The 27,266-nt window shown below is 44.9% G+C and overlaps 1 protein-coding gene across 4 annotated transcripts in view; it reads left to right on the top strand.

The window, feature by feature from the left end:
* Positions 1-27,266, top strand: part of SLC1A2 (solute carrier family 1 (glial high affinity glutamate transporter), member 2) — a 125,103-nt gene that overhangs the window by 39,756 nt on the left and 58,081 nt on the right. Inside the window, exon 1 of one of the 4 annotated variants that reach the window (XM_005864424.2) lies at positions 846-929. The exons of 2 other annotated variants lie outside the window; for them this stretch is intronic. In XM_005864424.2, coding sequence (XP_005864486.1) covers positions 922-929 — 8 coding nt within the window. In that variant the 5' untranslated portion in view covers positions 846-921. Of the gene's footprint in view, positions 1-845; positions 930-1,016; positions 1,039-27,266 lie in introns of those variants that run through there. One more of the 4 variants, XM_014538190.1, reaches the window with a different exon arrangement.

Here is a 27,266-nt window from a genome sequence, read left to right as displayed (position 1 = left end):
GCCTGGTTAAGCACGCTTCCTTCCTCTGAACTCAAAGCCTTTGCTGCACTAACACACATTGTGAGCCTTCAAGGGTGAGCGGCTCTTTCCAATCTTAGTTGGCCCCTTAACCTTTGTATCGGGAACCCTTTAGGGATTAGTGTTCCAAGGGACACACTCTGAGAAACGGTGCTGTTATCCATGGAAGCTGTTGACGGTGACGTGGGGGCTGGTGTTCAAATCTACTTCAGGACAATACGTTGATCTTTCATTTTACATTTAATTAGAAAGCAAAACAGAGGACCCTCAACAGGATCCATGAATAAATTAAGCTACAGAATATTTAGAATCGAAGCATAGAGAACTGATTGGAAGGCTGGGTCACCTCTGGACCTTAAAATCAAAGGGCTCCTCTCATTTGCATTGGAAATTAGACAAAGCACCTTGATGAGTCCAGCTTAAATGTCAGGGAGCCAGGCTGCCAGGGTTAAAATGGTTAATTAATGATCACAGGTGGCTGGAAGGATGGCAATAGAGGGGTAAGTGACAAGGGAGGATCGTCTGGTGACAGAGTGACTGGTTGGGAGGGACTCCAGCAAGCTGCTGGGATAGCCCAGTGGAAATTCACAAAACGTAGAAAGTACACAGCCACAGCTCTTGCTTAAGGAGAGGAAAGGGACATCAAAGGCCCGAGATGATCCCAATGAGGTCTTTCACTCCCATAGTTTCCCAACGTTCAAACAAACACTTTGCTGGCCTTGAGCTCTGCAGTCCAATGATAATAGTCAATAAACAGTTTGTTACCTCTTTGGCCTCCAAACACTGGCTGGATCCACTTTAAAGCACCCGACAGATGGTCCTCCCAGGTGCAACGGGACCTGATGGAAGACAGAGCTCATTCCAGCGCTACGTGGTGGCCCGTGCGTTCCCGGAGGCGAGAGGATGGTCAGGTCAGGAGCCTAGGGTGCGGTGCGGTGCGGTGGGCTGCGAGGGTCAGTGAGGAGGACGGAATGGCTTCTGCTCCTGGAGAAAGAGGAGACATGCAAGGTGGAACAGGAGGTTACTATAAAACACTCATTGGAGCCTATCTTGGTATTCGGGAGGAACACTCGCTTTTCCTAGGGGTTGAAATAATGTGAGCTTCCTCTGTGAACCAGGTCTTCCCTAAAAATGTAAATATTCAGGGAAAGAAGAGTAAAAACGAGGAAGCATGGCAGGTTTATCAGAAATACAGTTGGTTCGGAAATGTCTCAGGATGGTGGAGAAAATGCGTAGACTTCCACAGCCCAGTGCCTGACAATATACCAGGCACATGGCATGCTCCTTAATGAACATGTATTGGATGAATCAATGAATAGATAAATAGAATTTATAGAAAATTCCATATAGAATCCCCACCCCCCGCCCTCAATGATTGCTTACAAAACACATGAACAAGATGTTTAGAGACAAGTTAGAAAAGTTGTACCTTCTACCAAAGTCATCCTCTGGGATTGCATCTTGAAAAACTTAAGCACCCAGAAAGTATGAAACGTTGTCCTTAATGATCCATCTTCTGCATTCAACCCCAGTCTCTTTCTAGAGCAGTGGTTCTCAACCTTCTGGCCCTTTAAATACAGTTCCTCATGTTGTGACCCAACCATAAAATTATTTTCGTTGTTACTTCATAACTGTAATGTTGCTACTGTTATGAATTGTAATGTAAATATCTGATAAGCAGGATGGTCTTAGGTGACCCCTGTGAAAGGGTTGTTCGACCGCCAAAGGGGTCACGACACACAAGTTGAGAACCACTGTTCTAGAGGTTCTAATGTTAGTGTCTTTGGCGACCCCTGTTGAAGAAATTGATCCAGATAAAAGCCCACGAATCCCAGCTCTGCCATTTACCTGCTGTGTGGTAACTGTATTTCCAGTTGTGTGTGCAGGGCGATGTGGATGGATTCACGTGATCTCACCTATTGGTGGAATCTAATGAACAAAATGAATTGGCCAACAAAAATGAGACCCAAGGCAGGGAGGCATGGAACCAACTGACATACCTTGGTGTGGGGTTAGGGGACAAGAAGAGATAAACTAAAGAACTTATATGCTTATATGTGTAGCCCATGGACATGGGCAATAGGGTGGTGAAGACTTCCTTGGGCGGGGGGTAGGGGTTGGGAAGGGGGAAAGCAGAGGAAAACTGGAGATATCTGTAATACTATCAACAATAAAAATATATTTTAAAATGAAAAGGAAAAAAAAAAAGATTGTGCTGTCAGCCAGTTAACCCCACTGTAGAAGCTCATGGGCATAGATTCAGAGGCAAAGTGTAAGTGACATTCACCGCTACCTGTGCTTGGTGTGGTGGGTTTATGGGTATTTTGTGACATTGCTAAATATATAAGGTCTTTGCTCCAATGTTCTACTCTGGGACCCTGTTAAGCATTTCTCTTTCCTCTTATATCACAGAGTGTGGGTGTTACAATGATCCTCAGCTCCTCATGCTATTTATTCCCTTCAATTTGCTTCTTTTTTTCCTTCAGAATTGGCAAGAAAATGGTTGATGTTCATTTAGTCCTTCAGTACATTTCTTTTGTGTGATCGCTATGTTTTGGGCATAGTTTTTGGGCTTATCAGAATTGGGACAATATTCAAATTCTTCATCCTTTTACATGTTAATTTCTGTTTTCAAAAGCTGAAAAAGATGGTAGGAAAAAAAATAAGTCAAATGAAGAAGAAACTGCTGATAGCAATGATTTAAGTAATCAGAAAGCATGCAGTGTGGAAAAGTTGGATTTTTAAATTTTATAAAGTTTTATTGTAAGCATTATATGTAACTCTTATTATAAAAGTTAAGAGCTTAAAAAGTAAATTAAAACCTATTTAACTTAGTTTTAGATCCCTAAATGATCATCTTTGTTTGAATTGAATTTATTTCTTTTTGGAGATTGTTTTATGCACATTTTTCCAAATTGAGATTACCAGGTCCATGAACATAAACAGATTTATAATACTTTTACCTATTTCCAGAAAAACTAAATCTAGTTGATATTGTCACCCATGATTTCCAAATGAACTTATTTGCGCAAAGCCAAATCCTGTCTGATGAAAGTCATGTTATTCATATTTGCTGCTTTCAGAGGGATCTAAAACTAAGTTAACTAGTTTGAATTTACTTTTTAAACTCTTACCTTTTTATAGCAAGAGTTACACAAAATGCTTACAAGAAAAATATGCAGGTTAAATGAGTAACAAGTTCATTATTACCTACAAAGACAATATTTTATATATAATGTGTTATTGGAAAATTAAAACTACCATAGTGACTTCATGTTTAGGAAAAGTTCTAAAAGAACAAGGATTGCTTCTATTTTCATTTCTCCCCCTTTTTTTATTTTCTCCCCAAATTGTCAGGAAGTTTACATCTCTCAGTGCCACTCACCTACTTGCCCTACATGTTTCCAGAAAAATCTAGATAAGAGCAAAGTCATATTGTAGACCTTTGGAACCAATTTCCTTTCAAGTGATGGAGAAGGGTCCTTGAACTTCATTGCCCCAGAGAGAAAAGTTGCAATATGTTCTTGACTAAAAAGTATCTCTCTTTCTGCCCGTGTCCCAACCACGGGCATTCTGCCCAGAGCTCCAGGTGAGCCCTAGGGTTGCCGGGGGCCTTAGCAACCTTAGCACATGCACGACCACAACACTTGGCCAGAGAAGCACATGAACATGAGTGAATTCTTTCCAACGGAGCCTTTCTGTGATCCAGGGACACCAGAGGAATGTCAACGGTCTTATCCTTGTAAATTTTATAGCACTTGCCTGTAACATCTCTGTTCAAAATCAACTTGTGATTTCTATGGGTTGGTTATAGGTTTGTGAGGATGAATTTGGGAGAAAAAACAAAAGTCTAGGCTCCCCTAACTCCGGTGTATTTGGTGCCATCCCATCCACTTGGGAAACCCAAAGCGTGGCCAGAGCAAGGCTGAAGAGTCTTCAGAATCAGTCACCGGGTGTCTTACAACCTGCTCAGAAGACCCCCCAACTGTAGTGGGCAGCTGGCCACGTGTCCTGTGTTTCACAGAATTATTTTATTTCTATCTAAAGAGAAAAACAAGTCTATTGTGGGCAGGACTGTTATTCACCCTCTGCCACTCTCTACATGCGAAAAAGAGGCCCGCAGAGCTACCTAGCTTGTCCAGGGAGACAGTCAGCGAGGGTGTTGAGTCTGGGTCTAAGACTGGCCTCACTCCAAAGCTGGCGTGGGGAGTACCCCCTGCTGATTTTCAACATCCCTGCAGTGACACAAGATGGTCAGCAGCATGAGCCCCATTATACCCCTAAGTGCTAATCCTGGAAATAGTGCTGGTTATGGGAGAGAAAAAGAGTTATGATGCGGGAAGAAGGCATCGAGGGCCAGGAGGATGGAGAGCGGGCCTCCGGGATGCTCAGCTATAAAGGTGAGCCCACAGGGTTGTTCTCACCCACCAACCCTCTGGCCACTGATCCTTTTTCATCCTGAAGAAAAGTCTGTACTTGAAGCTTTTCTGCCAATAGGTGCAGGAATGTGAACTCACACTGGCCGCAGGAGCTTGCACAGGGAGAAATTCTTGGAAGCCTTGTTCTTGGAATTCAAGCAAATTTTACATCACGCACTATCATCTACTGGAGTCTATTTCAGTCTCAACATTATGTTTTAAACGACCATGTTTCTCTGATCTGATATGTAATTATTCATAAACATTTCCATTGATTTTATAACAGCCTTTTTGGGGGAAACTAATTATAGGTCACATTCCATTTTCAGAAATATAAAAATGTGGGGACAGTGTATATCTTAGAATTGAGACAACTCGGTGAATTTTAAATAAGAGATGCGGCATATTTTTGGTAGGGCTGGGCCTGTCTTCTGGAATATTTCATGTACACATGGGGTTATAGATGAGTACGTTGGCTGAGGGAAGGAGGGAGTGAGCTCTGGTCAGGGGTGGGAAGTGTGAGGAATGTTCGTGCTCATTCTGGGTCTTTCTGCCCTCTCTGACTTCTATGAGGGCAGGGTTTCTCCATCTTGGCACTGTTGGCATTTGGGGCCAGATAATTCCTTGTTGTGTGAGGTGTTGAACAGCAACCCAGTCTCTATCTAGGAGTAGCATCCTGATATAGTCTCTGGCTGTGACAACCAGAAATAGCTGCAGATGTTACAAAATTGCCCCTGGTTGAAAGCCATGATGCTAGGGCAGAAGAGACACCCCTGAAGAGGTGGGCCAATACAGGGCCTTTGGTTTCAAGCGTTTCTTTTAAAAAATATGTTTTTATTGATTGCAGAGAGGAAGAGAGGGATAGAAGCATCAATGATGAGAGAGAATCATTGATCGGCTGCCTCCTGCACACCCCCCACTAGGGATCGAGCCCGTAATCCGGACATGTGCCCTGACTAGGAATCAAACCATGATCTCCTGGTTCATGGGCCAATGCTCAATCACTGAGCTACACCAGCCGGGCTCAAGCTTTTTTCTTTTATTCCAGGGGTCTCTTGTCCCAGTGTGTCCCCAGTAGGACACCTCTGTCATCTGGCAGCTGACTGTGTCTTTGGCCCGTTATCTGCAAAATGGCCAGACCCAAGGGTTTTTAGGGACCCTTCTAGGTGTGAAATTTTTCTCAATGGTTGGTAAGCTTATAAGATTTTAAAGAATAAATTGGAGCCAATGATAATATCTATTTCACTAGGTTATTGGTGGGTAGCTGACTAAGTACTCAATAGATGCCAGTGATCATTAGTATACTATTATGGTTCATCTCTTAAATAAAGGTGGGTCAGCTCAATCCATTATAAGAGGATAATGGGTAAATGGGTTCACTCTATACGACAATCTCTATATGGAAGTAAAAATGTTGGTGGGCTTAGCATGTTTTTCCAGAGAGATGGTGGGTTCAAGGTTTAGGAGGTCAAAGAAGGTGATCTTAAGGTCCCTTCCAATGACCTTTTCTAGGCTCTGAGTTGAGGGTGCCTCCCACGCCTGGTAGGAGGTCTCTCACCCCAAGGTCTACGTCCAGAGAGATGCTCCAACCTCGGTCAGGCATCTTTCCCATCAAGCTTGATAGGGCAGCTAAGGGTTTTGGAATGAGCCATCAAAAGGTTTGTTGCTTCAGCCAAGGGTCTGGAATTGAGAAGCTGGGATAAATCTTATCTCAGCGCACTTTTGTGGAAGGAGCCCCTGGCGCCTGGGCTTCAGGTCTGGCTCAAGGCAGGAGCCAGAAAGCAGCATGAGGTGGTCAGCGAGGCCTGGGTTTGAATCCCAGCTCTGCAACTTCTTAGCTCTAGGACCTTGAGTGAGTTTCACAAACACAGTGTCTCTTTACCTTCTCTCTTAATCCAGGGTAAACATGTGTACGTACCTTTTGGGCTTCTGTAGAATCCCAGCTCTGCAACTTCTTAGCTCTAGGACCTTGGGTGAGTTTCACAAACACAGTGTCTCTTTACCGTCTCTCTTAATCCAGGGTAAACATGTGTACCTTTCGGGCTTCTGTGGGGATCAGGAGAGAGAAGGTCTGTGAGGTGGCCAGCACCAGGCTGATGAAGGCAATGTCAAAGTAAATGTTGACAGCATCTTCTCTCCTGTAAAATAAAACACGGTTGGGAAGAGTTTTTTTGGTTTCTTGATCTGTAATAAGGAACTGGAACAAGAAGAGTTCATGAGTAACCGGTTCACTCAGCCTTTGGGGACCAGGGAGATGCCCTCTTGTCATTGATTGCCAGCCCACGTTTCCTGAAAATCAGTAGCGAGGTTCCAGTATTTCCCGGCACATCCTGGCAGAAAGCTACCGAGTATCTACCATGTGCCAGGAGCTGTGCTGAGCCCTTTGCATGGGTGAGCCCCTTCAGGCTTTTCATTTCATAAAGGAAAAACACCAAGGTGCAGAGACAGTAAGAAATTCACCCCAAGTTTCTCAGCTGGTAAGAGGTGGAGCTGGGATTTGTATCTAGGTCTCTGCTTTGAGAGCCCATCTTCAGAACCATCCCAAATATGGGACATCTGCCCTCTCCTGGGAAAAATAAGTACAAAATGGACTAGAATGGCCTTTGCAACTGCTACATTGTGAGCGCCCTGAGCCCAAGGACTGCGTGTTGCCCTCTCCACTCCCTCCCAGGCATGCAGCAAGTAGGAAGTCATGGACGAACAACTGGAAATCCAAGCACCTGGGCCAGGCATCTGTAAAACACAGATGTCCCCTGAGGAGTAAGTGCATTGGATACTTGTCTTTGATATGGCGAGACCAAGACTTTCCCAGGACTTTCCTGGGTGGAGGGAAGGGCCCTGAAAATCAGGGACGAGGACAAGGTAGAGGAAAAGGCGATGAGACATGGAAGACGGCTCCATGGTCTTACCAGAACAAACCATCTGAGTTGTTGATTACCAAGCCCTGGGCCTTTGCTGGAGGAGGTGGTGGTCTGTGGGCCACAGAAAGAATCCATGTTTTAAAGGATTCAGAGAAAACTGCTCCTTAATCCATCACTTCCTTTCATTTCTTGTTCCCAATGGCCCGTAGGTCTTTGATTCCCTTTGTATCGTTGATTTCTTCCCAACTCTCAGCCTTGGTGTTTAATCTTTCTTTTCAACTGTATAGTCCGCACTTTAATTGGAGCTTCTTACTTCACTGCCTGGGTTCCTGCCGTGTCCCTTGCTTCATGTCTCTGCTTCAAATATTGCTCCCAGATTCACCTCCCATGATGCTGCACCTGTTTCTGAACCTTGCCTTTCCCATCCTGTGTCTGAGCTTTCGCTCTCCATTCCCTCTGCCTGATGTCTCCTCTCCCCATCCCTCCCCCTGTGGGAAGTCTACCCACACTCTCCAAGCCCAGCACGTGTCCTTCTCCTTCGGGACTGTGTTTCCAACTGTTCCATCCATCTCTGTCGTCGTAACTCCAGCAGCCCTGGCATGAGTCTACATCAGTTCCTTGGGCAATTAATCATTATCTTCCTCTTATCTCCTCCTCGAGCGTTATTTATCTCTTGGATCATAACTTCTCACCTGTTCGCCTTCCTCTCCATCTAGTGAGGAGTTCTTTAAATGCAATATTTCTGTCTTGTTCACTGAGTAATCGCTACCTATGAGGCACCCTGCTGAGGGTTGGGGGACAGCCAAGAGGAATACTGGGTTTGCTCATCAATCACTGCTTGGGAGGAGGCTCTCAGAAATGAGTGTTCTCTGGTCCAACCCAGTTCAAGACAGTTCTGTCACCAACCACAGGGGAAGCCAAGCCGGGCTTGTGCCTGCTTTTTGCATTGAGTATCTCTTTTGTCAAAGCAGATGCCCGAGGAAGGCTTCCCTGTTAGTCTGGGCTCACAGGCTGCTCCTAGAGGCTCTACTCACCCATTCCAGAATCCACTCGCTGTGTTAGCAACACCGCCTCCGGTGACAAGGGCTGGGTGCTGTCCTTGGGCTGGGCGCTTTCCTGAACAGGAATGACCCACCCTCCACCCAGGTGGAGCCTAGGCCTGTCACAGGGAGTTTGGCTCCAGGCAGGGACAGAATGGGAAGCCGGCTTCAGAGAGAGGGCCCTTCTGTTGGGCTGGGCGCTTTCCTGAACAGGAATGACCCACCCTCACCCAGATGGAGCCTAAGCCTGTCACAGGGAGTTTGGCTCTAGGCAGGGACAGAATGGGAAGCCGGCTTCAGAGAGAGAGGGCCCTTCTGTCACTTCTGTGTTTCTAAAGCTCACAGCATCCAGCTTCTGTCTGTATTTTTCTTAGGAACAAAGCAGTGTGATCATTTCACAAACATTTGCTGAGCACAGTGATCATTGTTTCCCCAATGTCTACCCAGCAGGGGGCTGACACAAAGTTAAACACAATAGTCTCTGCTCTAAATGAGCCTGGAACTAAGAACTAAAGTAAATGCACGTTGCTGAAAGCAGGATGGCACATATGTGGCCACAACACAATTTTGTGTCCATGGCAGAGATTGCTGATCAATCCTAGAACTTTGATTCAGCTTCAGAATCCTTCTCAACTCAGTGCACCAGGCAGAATCTGTTACTGGATTGGATTTTGCCCATGGGATAAAATCAGCTCAGAATCTGTGCTTGTCTTTAAGGTGGTCCAAAGGCCACAGAGATAGAGGGTGGTGTCTCAGAAGAGCCAGCGTAGAGAGCAGCCACATCTGTCCAGTGCAGACTAGACTAGGGGACCCCTTTGGTGGGAGTGTTCCAAAGTTGCTGTTGGGGAAGCCCCTAGGATTGCTCCTTATGACACCTTCATGCTTCTGCTGCCCCCTCACGGCTCCTTCCTGTCTGAGTTTTGGAGGATTCTTCTTCCTCCTCTTTCCCCACAGGGAGCTGTTTTGCAAGATTCAACTCTCATTCTTCTTAAGGTTATGTTTTTTTCTTGCCTGTTCTCTCCATTGAAGAGCTGATTGAAATAGTTAAATCTTAAATCTTTATCTTCGGAGGTGTCTTTTCCCAAAGTCTAACTTCCTTTGGCTTTGGGGCACCTGTGTGATCTGAAACTATCTTTCCAACTACCCAGCATTCTCTGCTCCTTGCCTACAGAACCTCTGCTATGAACACAGGCTCTTCTTCTAGCCTCGGCCCAAGGCGTGTGGAGCCAGGATGGGGAGTCTTGCCCTGATTCCTCTGCTCCTTCTTTCTGCTTTGTCAGATCTTATCAAGTCTCGGAGTCTCAACTGAACTGTCACTGCACCTGGAAAGTCATTCCTGACTTTGTTATTTCAGAAGAGAGCAAGCCAGAAGAGAAGCTCATGGGTTGAGGTCCTGACTTTTATTCTTTCAGTCAGACAACAAACAGTGCCCGAGCACTCTCTATGGTTGCACAGTGAATGCCATACGAGCCTGCTCTCACGGAGCCTGGAATCTGGTCGCATTTCTATGGTTAGTTGCCCTGGTGTACATGTCACTTCTCTGCTATAAACCAAACCCCTTGTGGCAGGGACTGGGTCTCAATCATTGTGTCCACCCACAGTCCTGTGTATCTACTAGACGCTCCGCCCATTCTGAGTGGGCTCCTGTAGACACCGGTGACTATGCAGACCTCTGGGAAGGTCAGGGTGGGCTGGAGGGCTGGCAGGAGACGGACCAGTCGTGGAGGCTCAGGGAGGGAGACATCGGTGCTCTTCGCCAGACCCCAGAGCTGCAGGAGCTGGGAGCCTCAAACAGAAAGCAGTCGTAGTTAAAATGCATTAAGAACACGGGTCTGAGTATGAAACTCAGCTCCTCTGCTTAACAACGATGAGACCTGAGCAAGTTATTTAATTGCTCTGTGCCTCAGTTTTCTCATCTGCAAAGTGGGTCTTAAAATAATGCCACCCCTATACGGTGGTTGTGAGGTTTCAATGAGAAAATGAGTTAAATGAATGCAAAGCACTTAAAACACTGGCTGTTACTTAGACTTCACCAGCAATAGCATTTATTGTGATTTTCACAAAGGGGCTGGGTCTCAATCATTGTGTCCACCCACAGTCATAAATAACATGCACTTTATTTTAGACAAGGACAGAGTCTGGAGGGTAAGGGGGTCAGAGTTGACCCTGCCAGCCCCTGCCCTTTGCCTGGAGTGTGTATTTCTTGGTGCACTTGGTGGGGGTGGGGAGGGGTAAGCCTCAACACCCCTCCCCCTGCCTGTCTCCATTGGACCCTCCCAGTCCCAGCAGTGTCCCTGGGAGGCTCCAGCCTTCCTGGATGGTGTCATGATTGGCACCCAGCGAGCCGTGCACTGTGATCCGGGTGTGAAATCAGCCAGCGGTTCCTCCGCCCAGCAGATGCCATCAGCGGCAGTACAGTAGCAGGCAGAGGGCCGGGTTTCCTGGGGCTCCGCAGAGGGCTCTGAGCAGGAAGGTGGGGTGCCTGCCAAGGGGAGGCAGGAGGGAGGGCCAGGCTGTGCTTGCAAAAAGCAGGAGCCAAGTCCACACGTTTTATGAAGTGTTTTATGGTGGAACTGCAATTGGAACCCTGGTATTTAGCAGGAATTATCGGGCGTGATGGCCTTAGCACGGAGAGTCCCGTGGGGACGGAGAGAAGGCGGAATGCGAAATAGGCGCCCTGAGCGTCCTGGAGTGGGTGGCTGGGGTTCCGCACGCTGCTTACCTCGCCCTACTTACTGTTCTTCATAAATTCCTGTGATTAATTTTGTGCTCTTGGGGCGTTCAAAGCTTAACTTAGAGACTGACCCAAAGTATCTGTCAGTTACTTGCTCTCTGTCTGAAACAGGTCTGCTTCGTCTAATGGAGCACTTCAATTCTCTGACCGCCTCCTGTCCAACTCAGGGCAGCAGTGGAATCTGGGCCCATCAGGTGCTCAGGACTCGACAGGCTCTTCTCTGTAGAGAGAGGGGGGCCGCGAGCAGGCCCAGGCCCCTGGCTGTGCTGGTCACTGCCCCAGGTTGATTTCTCAGTGCCTCACACTGAGGGCGGGGCCTCCTGTTCCTTTGGAAATTCAGCCCAGCACATCGCCTAAGGCAGTGGTTCTCAACCTTCCTAATGCCGCGACCCTTTCATACAGTTCCTCATGTTGTGGTGACCCCCAACCATAAAATTATTTTCGTTGCTACTTTATAACTATAATTTTGCTACTGTTATGAATTGTAATGTAAATATCTGATATGCAGGATGTATTTTCATTGTTACAAATTGAACATAATTAAAGCATAGTGATTAATCACAAAAACAATATGTAATTATATATGTGTTTTCCGATGGTCTTAGGCGACCCCTGTGAAAGGGTCGTTCGACCCCCAAAGGGGTCGCGACCCACAGGTTGAGAACCGCTGGCCTAAGAAATGGATGTGTCTCATGTTTGTTTCTCTCTCACCCGATGAGGATGGCAACTAGGTCACAGTCTTTTGGAGCTGCCATGAAGCTACAATCTTCAGTGGCGGGAGGAGAATAGAGGTTCTTGACCAGGGCCCATGGGATAAAAGGCTTCAGGGGTCTGAAGCTGTAAACTATACTTTTCTGTAAGTGCATTTTCAGGGAGAGCCTCTTAATCCCACTAAACATGCCCTCCCAGAATTTTGCCTGTGGGCAGAGTAGTGAGGAGATCCTCCTTGCTGTTCTTAGAATTCACCAGCTTGCTTCTGCCCCAGGGCCTTTGCACCTGCTGTTCTCACTCAGAATACTTTTCCCCAAGATCCCTTCTGGTCACCCCTACTTTCTTTGTCACCGATTAAATGCCACCCTCTGGACTGCCTCATATAAAATAATGCTCTTTATCCCACCCACCACTACGTCACTTCATTGTTTTTTACAGTACTTACTCATATATGACATTATTTGTTTACTTTCTCCCTCCTTTAGTATTTAAGCTTCTATTGTGTCCACTGCTGTATCTGTCACATCTGCCAAGCCCAGAGTAGATACTCAGTAAATGTCAACTGAATGGATGTGTGAAAGAACAAATTAATAACTGAAAATATTTGTGTCTCAGATGTAAAAATACATATATATTTTTTTTAAATGACAGAAAACAAAGGTCTGAATTCTCAGTAGGGCCACTTCTCAGGCATGTACTTTGGTTCCCAAAGATGTTTCATCTGCTATGAAATGATCACTGCGCACTGCAGTAGAAGTTTAGGCAGAAGTCTTCTAGGAATTTCACAACGTTGGTGCACCTATCATCAAGTTCATCAGTCTTTCGAATACACCAGATTGGTGTGTGTGTGTGTGTGTATGTGTATGTGAATGGAGGGCTCAGATCCTGGTGCACAGATGTTACAGATGTTATTATTAATTGTTATTATTTTGGTGCACAGATAATGGGTTGCCCTCATTCGAAGATGGTGTGCTGACATTACAGAGGTAACAGTGTGGGTGTTTGTGACTTGTTTGAAGTTCACAATGTGTCAGAGAAGGGCTGTGATGGAAGTCCCACTTGCATTTGGAGTTATTCGTTCTGGGGAAGATGTCCCAGGACTGAATTACAATGTCCGGGACCAGCATGGGCTACTGTTTTCTGATGTATGAATTCCTAGGGCCTCTGTGTCTGCACCAGGGGAAGTAGATTTGAGACTAGGAAAAGAGGTTCTGCATTTTCATCTAATTTTAAAGGAGAGAATAAAAGGTACCACACTCTTCCAGGAGGTGCACTCCCTTGGAGAGAAATAAACCCTGATCTCTTCTGGGCAGGTTATCAGCTTTGTTTCCTGAGTGGAAACCTCAGAGTCACTTCAGACAGAGGTTATCTTTTGTCAGTATCTGTGTTGGGGGAGCTCAGAAGTAAAGTCAGTGCACAGAGCAGAGGACCTCCCTGATAACACCCTCTACTAGTATAAACAACAGCTTCTTAGTTTTTTCTAGTGGAAAGTTTATATTTTCCTGCATTAAAAGATAGATACTGTTCTCTTCCAGCATCTCTTCCAGATACTGTTCTTTAGACAGCTGAGTCACCATTCCTCAAAATAAAATTTAATTATACAGCATGACATATGAATATAGCATTGTTTTAAAAGTCAAAATCTGAAAACAGAAAAAAAATGTACAAAAATACAGGGTGGGGCAAATCAAATGAAAACAACTCGATTTCTAAGGTGGTTGAGAATCTTTTTCTGTGTTGCTTGTGATGCTTCACATGTTGGTGGCTTTTTGACATGGTTTCACAGATTTTCACTAATAGGACTATTTCAGAGCTGTCTCTCCTCCAGGGCTGATAAGCCATTGGTGGTTAAAATACTGAAATATTTTCATACTTGTTGGTAAAGTGCCCCTGCCCCCCAAGTCTCAATTCCCTCTCTCCTCCTCCCCGCCCCCTCTGGCCCTTGCCCCACCTCCCTGGGAGGCAGCACTTAAGAGGTTAACATGTAGCCCTTCAGACTGGGGTCTACTGCTGTTTCAGCCTCTATTCAGGTTGTTTGGCACCCTGCGGGACCATTTTAAAAATATATTGATGATCTCCTCCCCATTCTCAACCAAATGTACTCAACCTATGTTTTATGATGTGCAGCAGTTGCTGGCCTCTGAGCGATTCACTCTAACATACATGCTACTGTTTTGCTTCATGAGCTGGTCCCTGCTCTGTGTGCTGATTTCCTGGGATTATGCTTACATAATTTCCTTTGACCTTAGCCTGCACATTGTAATCCGAGAGGGCATGTTGGGGGAATAAGATGGCCCTTATGTAACTTGTTACGTAAGAGTACAGAGATCAGAGACGCTCTGGAGTGTCTGCAGAGTTTTCTAAGCCTGAAAGTTCATTTGGACAGAGGTTTATGTTGTCTTTCAGTCATTGAATTCTTTACAAAGCATTCCCTTGTTTCTGAAATAGCCAAAGGGGAAGGGGAAACAAGAAGGGACAGTATAGCTATTATGTGGCAGGTGCAGTCCTTAGCAGTAATTATTGCATCCAATATAATCTATACTAATAAAAGGGTAATATGCTAATTAGACCAGATGTCCTTCTGGACAAAGCCACAGTGGTGGGGGCGGGGGAGAGGCAGTTAGGGGCGATCAGGCTGGCAGGAGAGAGCAGTTAGGGGGATCAGGCAGGCAAGCAGGTGAGCGGTTAGGAGCCAGTGGTCCCAGATTGTGAGAGGGATGTCCAGCTGCCGGTCATCCCCCGAGGGGTCCAGGATTGGAGAGGGTGCAGGCCGGGCTGAGGGACCCCCCCCCAATGCATGAATTTTGTGCACTGGGCTTCTAGTCTTCTCTATAGTTCTCTTTCCCTTTCCTTTTGGAAAGGGAAACAGGCTTTCGGGATGAATGTGAGGTGCTGGGCATCATGGAACAGCAAAGTGGTAGCACTGGGCTATAACACCAGAGCTTCCATGTTCTTCCCATGAAATGTGTGTATGTGTGTGTGTGTGTGCGAGAGAGAGAGAGAGAGAGAGAGAGAGAGAGAGAGAGAGAGAGAGAGAGAGAGACTGGGGCACAGGGCATGGAGTCATGCTGGACAGTTCTGTTTTGTATCCCATTCTCTTGAAGTTGCCAACTTTGTCCACCATCGAAAGTCAATTGGGAGCTCAGATCTTCCTGAGGACTTCGAGTGCCTTGGGGACCAGGCTGAGACCAGCCAGGGAACCAAACTCTGTCCTGCACATGGCTGTGCCCAGGTGACCCGGAGGCTTTGTGACCCAAACTTTGGACTCTCATGCCACCCTCTCTCCTTTACCTTTGAGCTAGGGCCAACCCCAAATTGCAGGTGCCATGAAACTTATTTACCTGGCATGAGCTGCTTCTCTCTGCTCAGGGAAATGACACGTGAGTAGAGCTCACGTCAGGGTAAATTCTGCAATGGCCTATATAACAGATTCTCAGAGGGGAATCTTAACCAGGAAGCACAAGGAAATGGGGTTTGGTCATTAGGAGAGGAAGCCAACAGGGGTTTGTCATTAGGTATTTTGATAATTCCCTCTTATTTTTGGTTCTTACATTGAAATAGTAATAAACACATGGCAAAACATTTAAGCTCTGCCAACAATGTGCACTGACCTGTGAGTCTCCCTCTCACCTGGTGCCCATGGGCACATTCTTCTCAGAGGCCACCACTATTAACGTGTCCTGTGAACCTTCCAGAAATACTGTCTGTAATCTTTGTAGATACAAATGTAAGTGTGTAGTTTTTTATCTATCTATCTATCTATCTATCTATCTATCTATCTATCTATCTAATCATTCACCCATCTATCCACTTATCTATCCATCTATCCTTCCTTTCTTTTGAACTTATGCTTAACTCTTGTGGTTGAAAACTGTTAGAAATTCCTGAATTAATATCTTCCTCTTGGTTTGGTGTGTTGGCACCAGAACACAGAGGGTCTGGCATGTCCCCCAAGATCTTGTCTCATTTAAAATGAGGACTCGTCTTGATTTCAAAGTCCTCCAGCTGGTGATGGTGTAGCATTGAGTGGCACACCACCAGAGCCCTCCCTGAGAGCTCTGTTTCCATGTCCTGCCCTATCCTTCTCCTGAAGCCTCTCCATCTCTTCAAAGCAGAATGTAAGAAGATGCCGTGTAGGATGGATGGTTCCAGTTAGGTGAGGTTTCATGGAATCTGTGTTTCAGCAAAGGCTACCCTAATTTATTTCTTTCTACAGAAGGGGCCTGGCCCACAATTGTGCTCCCTGCATGGAGACTGCCTGTTTACATATGTTGATTGCTGGATGACTGGATGCTCCGGTAGAGGGAAGTCAGCTTTTCCCCCAGAAAATTCTTTTCCCAGTTGAGTATGGCAAGAATGGGGGTCTGAAAAGTGGCTATGGAACCACTTTTTCTATAACTTCCTCCAAATTGCCACATGAGAAGCCAATACTCCACTGGGCCTTGTTGTGGGATAGTCACAAGTAGAAAACAGGATGATTCCCCAAAGAAACACCTTCTAGAGAACAGTGATGTGGTTTGGAAGGTTCCCTCTTCCAAGACAGGAAAACCAACTGTTAGTTCTGTTCCTGGTCCTAGATCTTCTGGTTCCTTCACCTCGTAGAGCTCAATGTAGACTGGGTCCTAGCCTCTGCCTCTCACTAGCTATGTGACTTTGGGCAGGTAAGTCTTAGTTTGGAAAGTAACTATGTCTATTTCAAAGGATTGTTTTGTTTCTGTTGCAGGTGATAGAAACCTAACTTAATCTCACTTGGGCTAACAAGAGAAGGTATTGGCGTATTAGCTGAAAAGTCTAGGATAGCATCAGGCATAGTTGGATCCAGAAGCTAAAATCTTATGTCAGACCTCATTCTTTCTCCACTTCTCTTTGTCTTCAACTACAGGCAGGTCATTTCCATGCTGGCTTTTGGCAGCTCTGGACTTGCATCTTAGCAGCTCAGAAACCTCAGCAAAAAAAGAGATTTTCCTTCCCACTATTTCCCATAACATTCTTAGGACCGATCCCACTCCTGAATATTTGTGCGACTTGCATCTTAGCAGCTCAGAAACCTCAGCAAAAAAGAGATTTTCCTTCCCACTATTTCCCATAAAATTCTTAGGACCGATCCCACTCCTGAATATTTGTGGCCATGGGAGTGAGGATCTTGATTTGCCAGGCCTGAGATAGGCAATGGGTCAACTCCACCCAAACCACAGAGTCAGAAGGAGAAGTTCTCTGGGAGAAGACAAGAGGCTACAACCAAAAGAGTAGTACATTGATATTAGGTAAGCAAGAGCAGCAGGTGTGCGGAGCAGGGGTCAGCAACTACTCAACTCTCCCTTGTAATGCAAAGGCAACCATAGACAATAGGTAAACAAACGATGGGCCTGGTTGTGTTCTAATAAATCTTTATTTGCAAAAACAGGCGGTGGGCTGGATATAGTTTACTGACCCCATTACAGAATGTTCTCACACATATTCCAGTGACCTCAACAAATGACATCTAGTCTATTCAGAGCACTTAACAAATGCTGGCTATTTGTTATGTATGCTGTAAGTTAGGATAATGACAACGATAACATTGATGATCGTTATAAGAACACTAATTGGGTAAAGGAGCTATAATGAATTATGAGGAATAGTAACGTATTCCAGGATTATTTCTACACTCTTAGTGGAGCTTCCACTCCACACACTCATAGAGTTGGAAGGAACCACAGAGGTATCCAATGCCAATGCCTCATTTTACAGGTCAGTCTTCGGCACATACATGGAGTCAGACAATAAAGAATCATTGATTTTTTAGTTTCTAGTTTTGGATCCAAACAGGGTTGTGTGGCAATTTACTGTTGGTAAGATTCTTGGCACAGTCGTAAGCCAGTGGAAAGACCTGACTGTGGACCACCGTGTGCTTTATGACTTGAGAACGCCCTGCTTCTGGGATGACTCAGATGTCTGTTTTACATGAAGCTTACCACACACCTCTCTCTGTGTTTGAAAACAATGAATAAAATAAATAGTTACTCATTGCCTCACTTACTGCCCTCTTCGTCACTGTTTCTATTGGCTTAGCATGCTGGCAGCCTTCTAAACAGCTAGTTTTCAGTTTGGCTGCCAGCTGGTGAAAGGATGCCCCTGACATCCCCCATCAACATGGACAGAGAGAGGCCTGTGGGCACTTTGGTCTACACGCAGTGGGTCCACCCCATTGGCCAAGTTCTTCATGACTGGCAAAACCCTCCTGGGTTTTGGTTAATTAGTAGCCCTGCAATGATCCAGGAGGTAAATATTTAGAACCACATCTCTTTAGCTTTTATTATCCACCCCCCCCCTGCCAAATTTATTTTATTACTCAGGGACAATGACAAAATATTTTAATGACTCAAAAACAAGTCATAGATCCCAAGTACTACAAAGAACTCAATAAACAGAATGGAACATTTGGGATTTGGTTTACCATTCCTCTAAGCCAAGAATCAGCAAACTTTATTTTGTATAGGGTCAGATAGTAAATATTTTAGGTTTTGTGGCCATCTGCTGGGCCATGATTTATTTGCTGACTCCTGTTCTCATGCTAATTAAGCTCTAGTTAGTTAGAGATTAGGTTTTGTGGCCATCTGCTGGGCCATGATTTATTTCCTGACTCCTGTTCTAAGCTCTAGTTAGTTAGAAAGAGCAGACCAAAGATGGAGTATTTGAATTGGCTGCTCAGTTACTTGATGTCGCCCTTAAAACTTGAGCTTTGGAGTTGGACAGATGTAGGCTTAGCTCTGTGGTTCTGCTGCTTACTGGGTAATTTTTAGGTATGTTAGTTCTTTAGGTTTCCTCATCTATAAAATGGGGATAATAATAGTCCCCTTTATAGACTTGTTTTGAGGATCAAGCAAAGAAAGTTACTGCAGAGCTACTATGCTCTCTAAATGGAAGTAGTTTATCTAGTGCTGTTATTGATAATCAAGTCCAATGGGTAAAAGAAACCACTCAATAGTATACAGTTAAGCAACACCCATCTTGTAACTTTCTCCCATTCAGTAAGTTGCCTTTTCATTTTGTTGATGGTTTCCTTTGCTGTGCAAAAGCTTTTTAGTTTGAATTAGTACCACTTTTTTTTGTATTTGTTGCTTTTGCTTTTGGTGTCAGATTTTTAAAAATCACCACCAACACATGTCAAGGAGCTTACTACCTATTTTCTCCTAGGAGTTTTCAAGTATCCGTTCTTTAATACTGTTCAAGTCTTTAATACGTTTTGAGTTAATTTTTTTGTTTGGTGTAAGATAGCGGTCCAGTTTTATTCTTTTGCATGTGGCTGTCTAGTTTTCCCAACACCATTTGTTGAAGAGACTGTCCTTTTCCAATTGTATATTCTTGCCTCCTTTGGTATAGATTAATTGATCATACAGGTATCGATTTATTTCTGCATTCTCTATTCTGTTTTATTGATCTTTGTATTTGTTTTTATGCCAATACCATACTGTTTTGATCACTACAGCTTTGTAGTATAGTTTGACCAGTAACTCGTCTTCACCATCATCTTCTATGAGGAAAAATTGAGCCTGTGTCATATTTGCTTTGCATTATTGCTAAGACCCTAGTGCTAAAGTGTGACCGACCATCTTCCTTTCTCCAGAAAATGAGGCCTCACATCATTCAGTGAAAAATCTCAAATGAAAAATCCTTTTCTGAACATTTTCTTCAACCATAGAGTTAAGTTAAATGATATGTTCTAGATCAAGAGCATCAACATGGCCTGAGATCCAGGGGCGAGGAGAGACTACAGGCCATAGGAGCTCTGGGACCTCGGCTAATTAGTTCCCGGTGACTTCATCCCGCTGCCCTTGATTTTGCATCTCCTGTTGCTATGGCTGAAGTTGGAAAGAATTTGGCGTAAAGCCACCTATATGCTCAACATCCTGGGGGGATATAATTTTTAATAACTTAGCTTTATAAGTTTTTCTGAAGAATTATGAGCTATGAGGTTGAGGTTGGTCTATGATGCCATAACTAAAGGAACATCTAAGGATTATATATTCTCATCTTTTTTAAAAAATATATTTATTGATTTCAGAGAGGAAGGGAAAGGGAGAGAGAGATAGAAACATCAATGATAAGTTCCAGGATCTTGCAGCTGCCATATCATGGTGAGAAAGGATTGGACTTTCGATAGAGGCAGACCAGGGTGTAATTCTCACCTCTGCCTTTTCCTAGCTATTTGACAACAGATAAAAGACTTAATCTTGTTTCTTCACCTGTAAAATCACTAATGATCACTTCTCACATTGTATAAAATATCTTCCTCTAAGGATTATATATTCTCATCTTTTTAAAAAAATATATTTATTGATTTCAGAGAGGAAGGGAGAGGGAGAGAGAGATAGAAACATCAATGATTAGTTCCAGGATCTTGCAGCTGCCATATCATGGTGAAAAAGGATTGGACTTTCGATAGAGGCAGACCAGGGTGTGATTCTCACCTCTGCCTTTTCCTAGCTATTTGACAACAGATAAAAGACTTAATCTTGTTTCTTCATCTGTAAAATGACTAATGATCACTCCTCACATTGTATAAAATATCTTCCTTAAGAGATCCTGGAAGGAACTGCTGTCCAGCCTGACCCTACAGGCTGGAGTCCAAATTACTAAATCTGCATGCCAGTCCCCCACTGTAGGCTTGTTTAAAAAAAAAAAAAAGGCTGAGGTCACTCTCAGCATTTAGCACATGCTGAGTCATTACTCTGGAGAGTTCTAATCCTCAGGTTACTGATAATAAGGAGATGTGCTGAGAAGACAATGAAAACCCTACTCCCCCCTCTGTCATCCGCTAGCCAGTCATTGATTATTCCTCATGCGCCACCTCTACCTTCTGTCAAGGAAGGTGAGATCCCAGGTCACTTGCTTTTATGTTTTCACACTTGTCCCTTGGGAAACTTTGCTCAAAGTTGTAAACTATGTGCATCTTTACTAACGACGTGTTTCACTCTGTTGCACCATACTATACCTACTTTATAGCCTGGCAAAAAATATATATTTGCTCTTTTGGAGGGATTTTATTTAGGAAAAGGAAAGCCCCCATCTGTACAACGGTGAAACTAAATGAGACAGGGACTGCCAGCTCAAAAGGAGCCAGGCAGCTATGGACATCTTGCCTGGGTTTCTGCTGGTGCCTAAAGGTACTGCAGCTAATTAAGCCACTTGGTCCACATCCTAACGACTCCCCTGTCTGGGGGACTGATTGGGAAGGCTCATTTTGGGAAGCTTCACGGTTGTTTTCCTGTATCCTTACCAGTTTCCCCTGAAGGCCTCATTAGCTGAGCTCAGGTTGGTTCATGGCTGCATCTTCCCATGAGCGCCGGGGCCACCAAGCCTTGGGTAGGGCAGCTGGATCAAAGCCACCAGCAGGGAACGACCAGTCCCGTGTGGTGCTGACCCGCACCTTCCTGCCAACCACTGGTTTTTCTCATGCAGGTGTTTGTGCTTTTGCTCTCATTTCTCGCTTCTTTTCAGATTTCCTAATCTTTCCAAACACTACCCCCTAAAACGGAGTATCACACAGAACCTGTAACTATAACATATTTTAAAATCGATTTGCCTACTCATTCATTTACTCATTCAACATATAATAATTGAGCACCTCCCATATGCAAGGAACCATGCTGGCAATGGGGGAGATAGAGTCAAATAAATCAATATCTTGCCCTCAAAGAGTTTATGCTCTAGTGGGGAAAAGACAAGTAAATTGTGATAAATACCTTGAAAGAGGTCAGCCCGGGTAGAAATACCCTGAGAGAGGTAAGCACAGATAAGCACAGGGAACCTGCAGGAGGGTACGAAGCAAACTCGGGAGTCAACAAAGACTTCCCAAGGGAAGTGGCACTTGAATTGGGTTTCGAAGAAGAAATAGAAGTGAGACTAAGAACTTGGTTGGAGGGGAGGTGGGGAGGACGTTTTAGCACCTGTAACTATAACATATTTTAAAATCGATTTGCCTAGTCATTCATTTACTCATTCAACATATGATAATTGAGCACCTACCATATGCAAGAAACCATGCCGGCTGTGGGGGAGATAGAGTCAAATAAATCAATATCTTGCCCTCAAAGAGTTTATGTTCTAGTGGGGAAAAGACAAGTAAATTGTGATAAATACCTTGAAAGAGGTCAGCCCGGGTAGAAATACCCTGAGAGAGGTAACAGATAAGAAGCACAGGGAACCTGCAGGAGGGTACGAAGCAAACTCGGGAGTCAACAAAGACTTCCCAAGGGAAGTGGCACTTGAATTGGGTTTCGAAGAAGAAATAGAAGTGAGACTAAGAACTTGGTTGGAGGGGAGGTGGGGAGGACGTTTTAGCTGGAGGAGACCGTTTGCTTCAAGGCACACTGGAACTGGGGCCAAGTTCTCTGTGGCTCAAACACAGAGCGCATGCCAATGAATCTCCCCCAGTTTGTGGGAGCTGCGTGAGTTTTCAAATGTGTTTTCATGTTCTTCCATGAACCAGAGGCGGGTAGCAATTACTTCAGAATCGGCATGCCTACGGGGACTGGGCTGGCCAGTGTGTGCCTTGGCCATGGTGTAATCTTTATTTTTAGAAGAGGTCCCCAATTTGGGATGATCAAACGCCCCACCCCAGTCTTTCACTCAGGCCTAGAGGTTTGCTGTTCCTTGGTGTCTTATTTCTGCTTTGGTGGTGAGCCTTCCCTTTCTGGAAATGGGCAAACCCGTTGGGTCAAGGCCAGCTTAGGTCTCTACCCTGGGGAGGATTTCACAAAAGTCCGGAGGTGTTATACTTAAGGCTGTACTCCTTTAGTATGTTCCGTGAGAGGTTCTCCAGTCATTCCACAGTGTGGAAGCTTACAGCATTGGGAACTTCCCAGGCCCCGATCCACATGGGCCATCTGGGACTTTCTTTTTGTAAAAAGCACAAGCATCATTTGTTGCCAAAGTGATCTACTAAAACACAACTGTAAATAAACTGTCTTAAAGGTGGTTTTGCACCATTTTAGTCATTTAAGACAAGGAAACTAAAAGTGAGTATCAGTTATGTTAAATACTGCCCCTGCTTTCATAAGTATTATCTTATTTAAGCTCTATAATGACCCAGTGAGTTGGGTATTATTGTCCAAGAGAGCAAATAAATGCCTTGTCCCAGCCACAGCTGGAGAACGGAGATTTTAACCAAGGATCCAATGGCCATGTAATTATGTAATTGTATTCCACTAAACTGTTTTCTGGAAGCTGCTAATCAGAGCTGGTGTTTTAACTTCTGTTCCTGGGCAAAATGAATGCTATTGTTATTGATCCCTTCACAATTTTATCTTCTGCTACTTCCTCCTTTCCCCTTATGTGAGGACACCCAAAGGACCCAACTGGCTCCATAGTTGCCATTCATCTCACTAGTTTGGGTCCCTTGACCTGAAAAGTGATATGGAGAAAAGATTCCTTTCCCTCACATTTTTATCTTGGATGTTTCTGTGAGTACTACCTCTCCAATTCCAAGGAGTTGACTATGAACGAGATGGATGGCCTTTTGATGACTTAGTGGTGGCTTAGCTGGTCCCAATCCTATTTCACCTGTTCAACTATATTCTCGTGGTATTGACCTGCCCATCTTAGAAATCTAGACTGATAATTGATCAAGCACGGATGAGCGTTAAGAAGATACCTATGTATGAATTGTGTACTGAATTTGACCCCTAACTCAGCTTCAGTAGTGCTAGAAAATTATGCTTTTGTAGCAGAGATAGGAAAGGGGGAGGTGAAGGCAAAGAAATGGTTGTTATTGTTGCTTTGTCTCTTGTCTCTAAGTCCCCCATCTGCCTTTCGCTGGGAGGCTCCTGATGCCGTGACTGGGCCGTGAGCTTGTGGTTGAGGCAATGATTTGTCTCATGGTAAATTCTAAGCTTATTCAGTCCTGGATATACTAGAATAGAATGGAGGCTTTATCTCTGGAACTGAAGCCTATTAATCACCCCCTTCCCCCTGAGAATTAGAGAATCACAGAAATTGAGAACATTAGAGAATTTCTAACCCAACCCTCTCCTTTTAAAGATTAAAAGCCTGGCACCTAAAAAAATAAAAATCAACCAAAATTGATACCTGAACCCTATTGGTACATTCTTACAGTAAGAGTGTGTTTTTATCATTTCGTAGCCCTTACTCTTGTCTGTTGACTCTGCTCAAAGTCATTTTACATCCATTTTATACTCATGTTATTTCCGACACAACCAGTTAGCAGCAGCCCTGGACTCAGAGGCCACAGAGCCCCCCCCCCCCCCACACACACACACACACACACACACACACACACACACACAGACTTTCAGTGTCATGTTGACCACTGGTTCCGATCCCATCATGACTAGGGACAACTATGAGCCGTGCTCTTTAGCTGGACCATCCGCCATTCAGGAAGAAGCTATAGGAAAGATGGATCATTTGTGAAGTCCGGAGTTCACTGGCAGGACCTTTCCTGAACATGTTCTTGGGACCAGGAAATGGACACAGTGGCTAAAAATGAACAGAAGAAGGAACTAAAGGCGATTGGAAGGTTTTGAACCTTTAGGTTTCCTTCTCAGGGTCTATGAGACACAGTTGTGTCAGAGAGAGATTCTGACTTCTTGGGCAGTGAACATCCTTCACATCAACCAGGTCCTGTAGGACCCAGCAAGGGTGGAGGGACAGGAGGGCTGTTGGAAATGCCCAGCTGTTTTGGAGATCCAGTCTTTTTTGCAGCAAGGTTGGCATTCTTTAGGGAGCTGGGAAAATCCCAGATGTGATCTGTCACAGCTGTAATCACCCCTTCATGGTGTCCAGTGTTCAGAGCTGACACCACTGGTATTTCCAGCATTGTTTTTCAAACACTCCAGATATCTTAGGGGAAAGCCCCTTCAACGAACATGATTTTTGTTCTCGAGGGTCTGACCTAGTATTCCTCACTAGGGCAATTTCTGGACATTGTCTCCTGTTGTCTTGGACTTGGGTAGCCGAGGACCGATGGGTGATGCTTGTCACAGACCTCACATCTTCACGCAAAAACACACCAGTTGCTTTTAGGCTCCTTGGGAAATGTTCTGTTAGCACCACACTGAACCGTGAAGGAGGAAAGAAGAATCTGGTGCCAGATAAGAGGATGCTGAAGTGTGCAGGCTGGAGATCTGAGTCTGCCACCATAGCTAATGAGCCTATTATTAGAGGCTCTTGGCAGAGCCTGGAAATCGAATGCTAATACAAAGCAGGTTCTGAGAATAGTTTAAAACTTAGCACCAGCTTAGTCCCATGATATGTTCCTTTTTGAGTCACACACACACACAAATACTGCCAGCTTGTCCTTGAAGGAGGACCCGTGAATTTGCGTAAGAAAGAACAACAGAGCAGCCACTGCAAAATTAACAGCTATTTAAATCTTTTAATGGAGAAGTTATGGCTGAAGGAAATTATAGGCTCATTGTTCAAGTTTCTAATTATCCAAACAACTGTCTCATCACATGGCCTTGCTTTGCCGGGCAATGGAGAGAGATCTGACAGTGTCGGGTTACAGAAACTTCCACTGCTTAGGAATTGCATTGCAAAATCTTCCATCCAGAGGACACTCAAATGGAAACAGAGGTGCTCCACGGTGTTGGGACACATCAGGCTGGGTGGATTTGGTCTAACCAAGCCACTCCTGGGCTTGCCAGGTTCTTAGTGTTGGGATCTGTCTGCACAGCCACAGGAAGGGAGTATTCATAAGGGGTAAGTGTGCTCACTTGAAATAATTATTGTGTTTACCCAGTGGACTTACACCGTCCAGCTCCTGCCCTTTCTGCTCACCACCAGGGAAGCAAACTGCAGGCCACTGTGACCTCAGCCCCCTGCCTATATGTCCAGCTCTCCCCTCCCTGGGACTGGTTTTCTTCCTCTGGGAGCTGGGAGAGTCGTTGAAAGCCCATCATATTCATGGTGGTAATAGGGCCCAGCATGACTAATTTGTCACTCATTTGAGTCAGTGCTCAAAACCAGCACATGGACACCAGGAGTCACATCTGGTGGGAGCTCTGGGCTCTAGTTTGAATGTACTACAGATTTCCAAACTGTGTGTATCACATGTATTTGCTAAGCTCTGGACACATTGCACAGTTAACTAGGAGACCCCTCACTTGCTCCAGGTTTCTGTTCAGTTGCCTCCTTATCCTCGATGCCTTTCTTCGCCCCTGATGCTGGAACCTCCGCCTTTCCCCCACAGGTCCTCTCCTGCCAGCAGTCTCCACTTGACATGCATTTATCCATGTATTTGTTCTTCCAAAGCGTACACCCCGTGAGAGCAAGGGCTTTGTCTGTTTTGTTGATTTGCAATATCCTGGGCTCCTAGAACAGCTTGGGGCCTGTAATATGTGCCCAGTGGAAATTTGTGGAACAAAGGCAAGAAGGTAAGAGGCTCGCTGCGGTGGTAGCTCAGTCTCCCGCAGAAGAGCCTCGCTCCAGGGAGAGCAAGGTGTCCTTCATAGCTGCTTCCCGGGTCTTATTTGCTTTGAGCAAACATTTATCAAGCACTTGGTACCAGGTGTTAAAGATCACAGTCCTGTCCTCCCAGAGTTCACAGCTTGGTGGAGGATGTAGACATTTAAATCCAAGCCATGCTTTAAGATCCAACTCAGCATCAGCTGCTCCTGGAGACCATTCTAGAACACTCTTCCTCTTCTCTACAGCTAGGTTAGGTACCGTTCTTACTATTTTCTGTAGCATCCTGGGCAGACCTATAAGGGGCCCATATGTGAAGCAGACCAGTAAGGTGCAATGCACTTTCTGTCTCTCCTTAAGAGCAAGATTGCCCCTTACTCATTACCGAGTAGAGTGTCTGACGCAGAGTACGCAATAAATACCGTTATCCTCCTTATTGCCATTGTTGCTATGCATGTTCACTAACCAGCAATCAAATAGCTCTGTATGTGTGTAATCTCATTTTAAAAACTATATCTGTTCTTCTGAAGATATATAAGGCTTAGATGCATCTCTATATTGTGTTATATAATGTTATGTGGCATTATATTCTATCATCTTCCCCAGTTCAGGGGCTCTGGGGATGCAGTGATCACGTAGACTGGTATCGAACCTTTCCAGAGAGTTCTCAGGGGGCTCCCTGTGTCCCCAGATGCAAGCTGGAGCCTTGATGTACTTTAAAAATTATATTTCTATTTGCAGAAGTTAGGAGCTCCGATCGGCCTGGAGCATTTGTTTAACTCTCTCAATAAATACTTGCGGGTTTTAGCATTTTGATGTTGCCACTTTGATGTGGCTGTTTTGATTCAGGGCTTCGGGGACATTTTGTCATGGCCTAAGAAACATGCCATTAAACACGCAGCAGTTTTGTGCAGCTAAGAACTGTGTGCAACAGGCATCCAACCACATTGCTGGGTTGGGTGTGTATGTTAACCTAACATGTGCGTGTTTTCAATTCGACGTAGCTGTTTTGATGCTTGACACTCTCATTGCATCAGATGGATCTCGCCAGAATGTTTGCTTTAAGTACTTATTG

This window comes from Myotis brandtii, unplaced genomic scaffold (genome assembly GCF_000412655.1).
Source record: "Myotis brandtii unplaced genomic scaffold, ASM41265v1 scaffold187, whole genome shotgun sequence".
Classification (NCBI taxonomy): Eukaryota; Metazoa; Chordata; class Mammalia; order Chiroptera; family Vespertilionidae; genus Myotis; species Myotis brandtii.
This window is presented reverse-complemented; position numbering and strand designations above follow the sequence as displayed.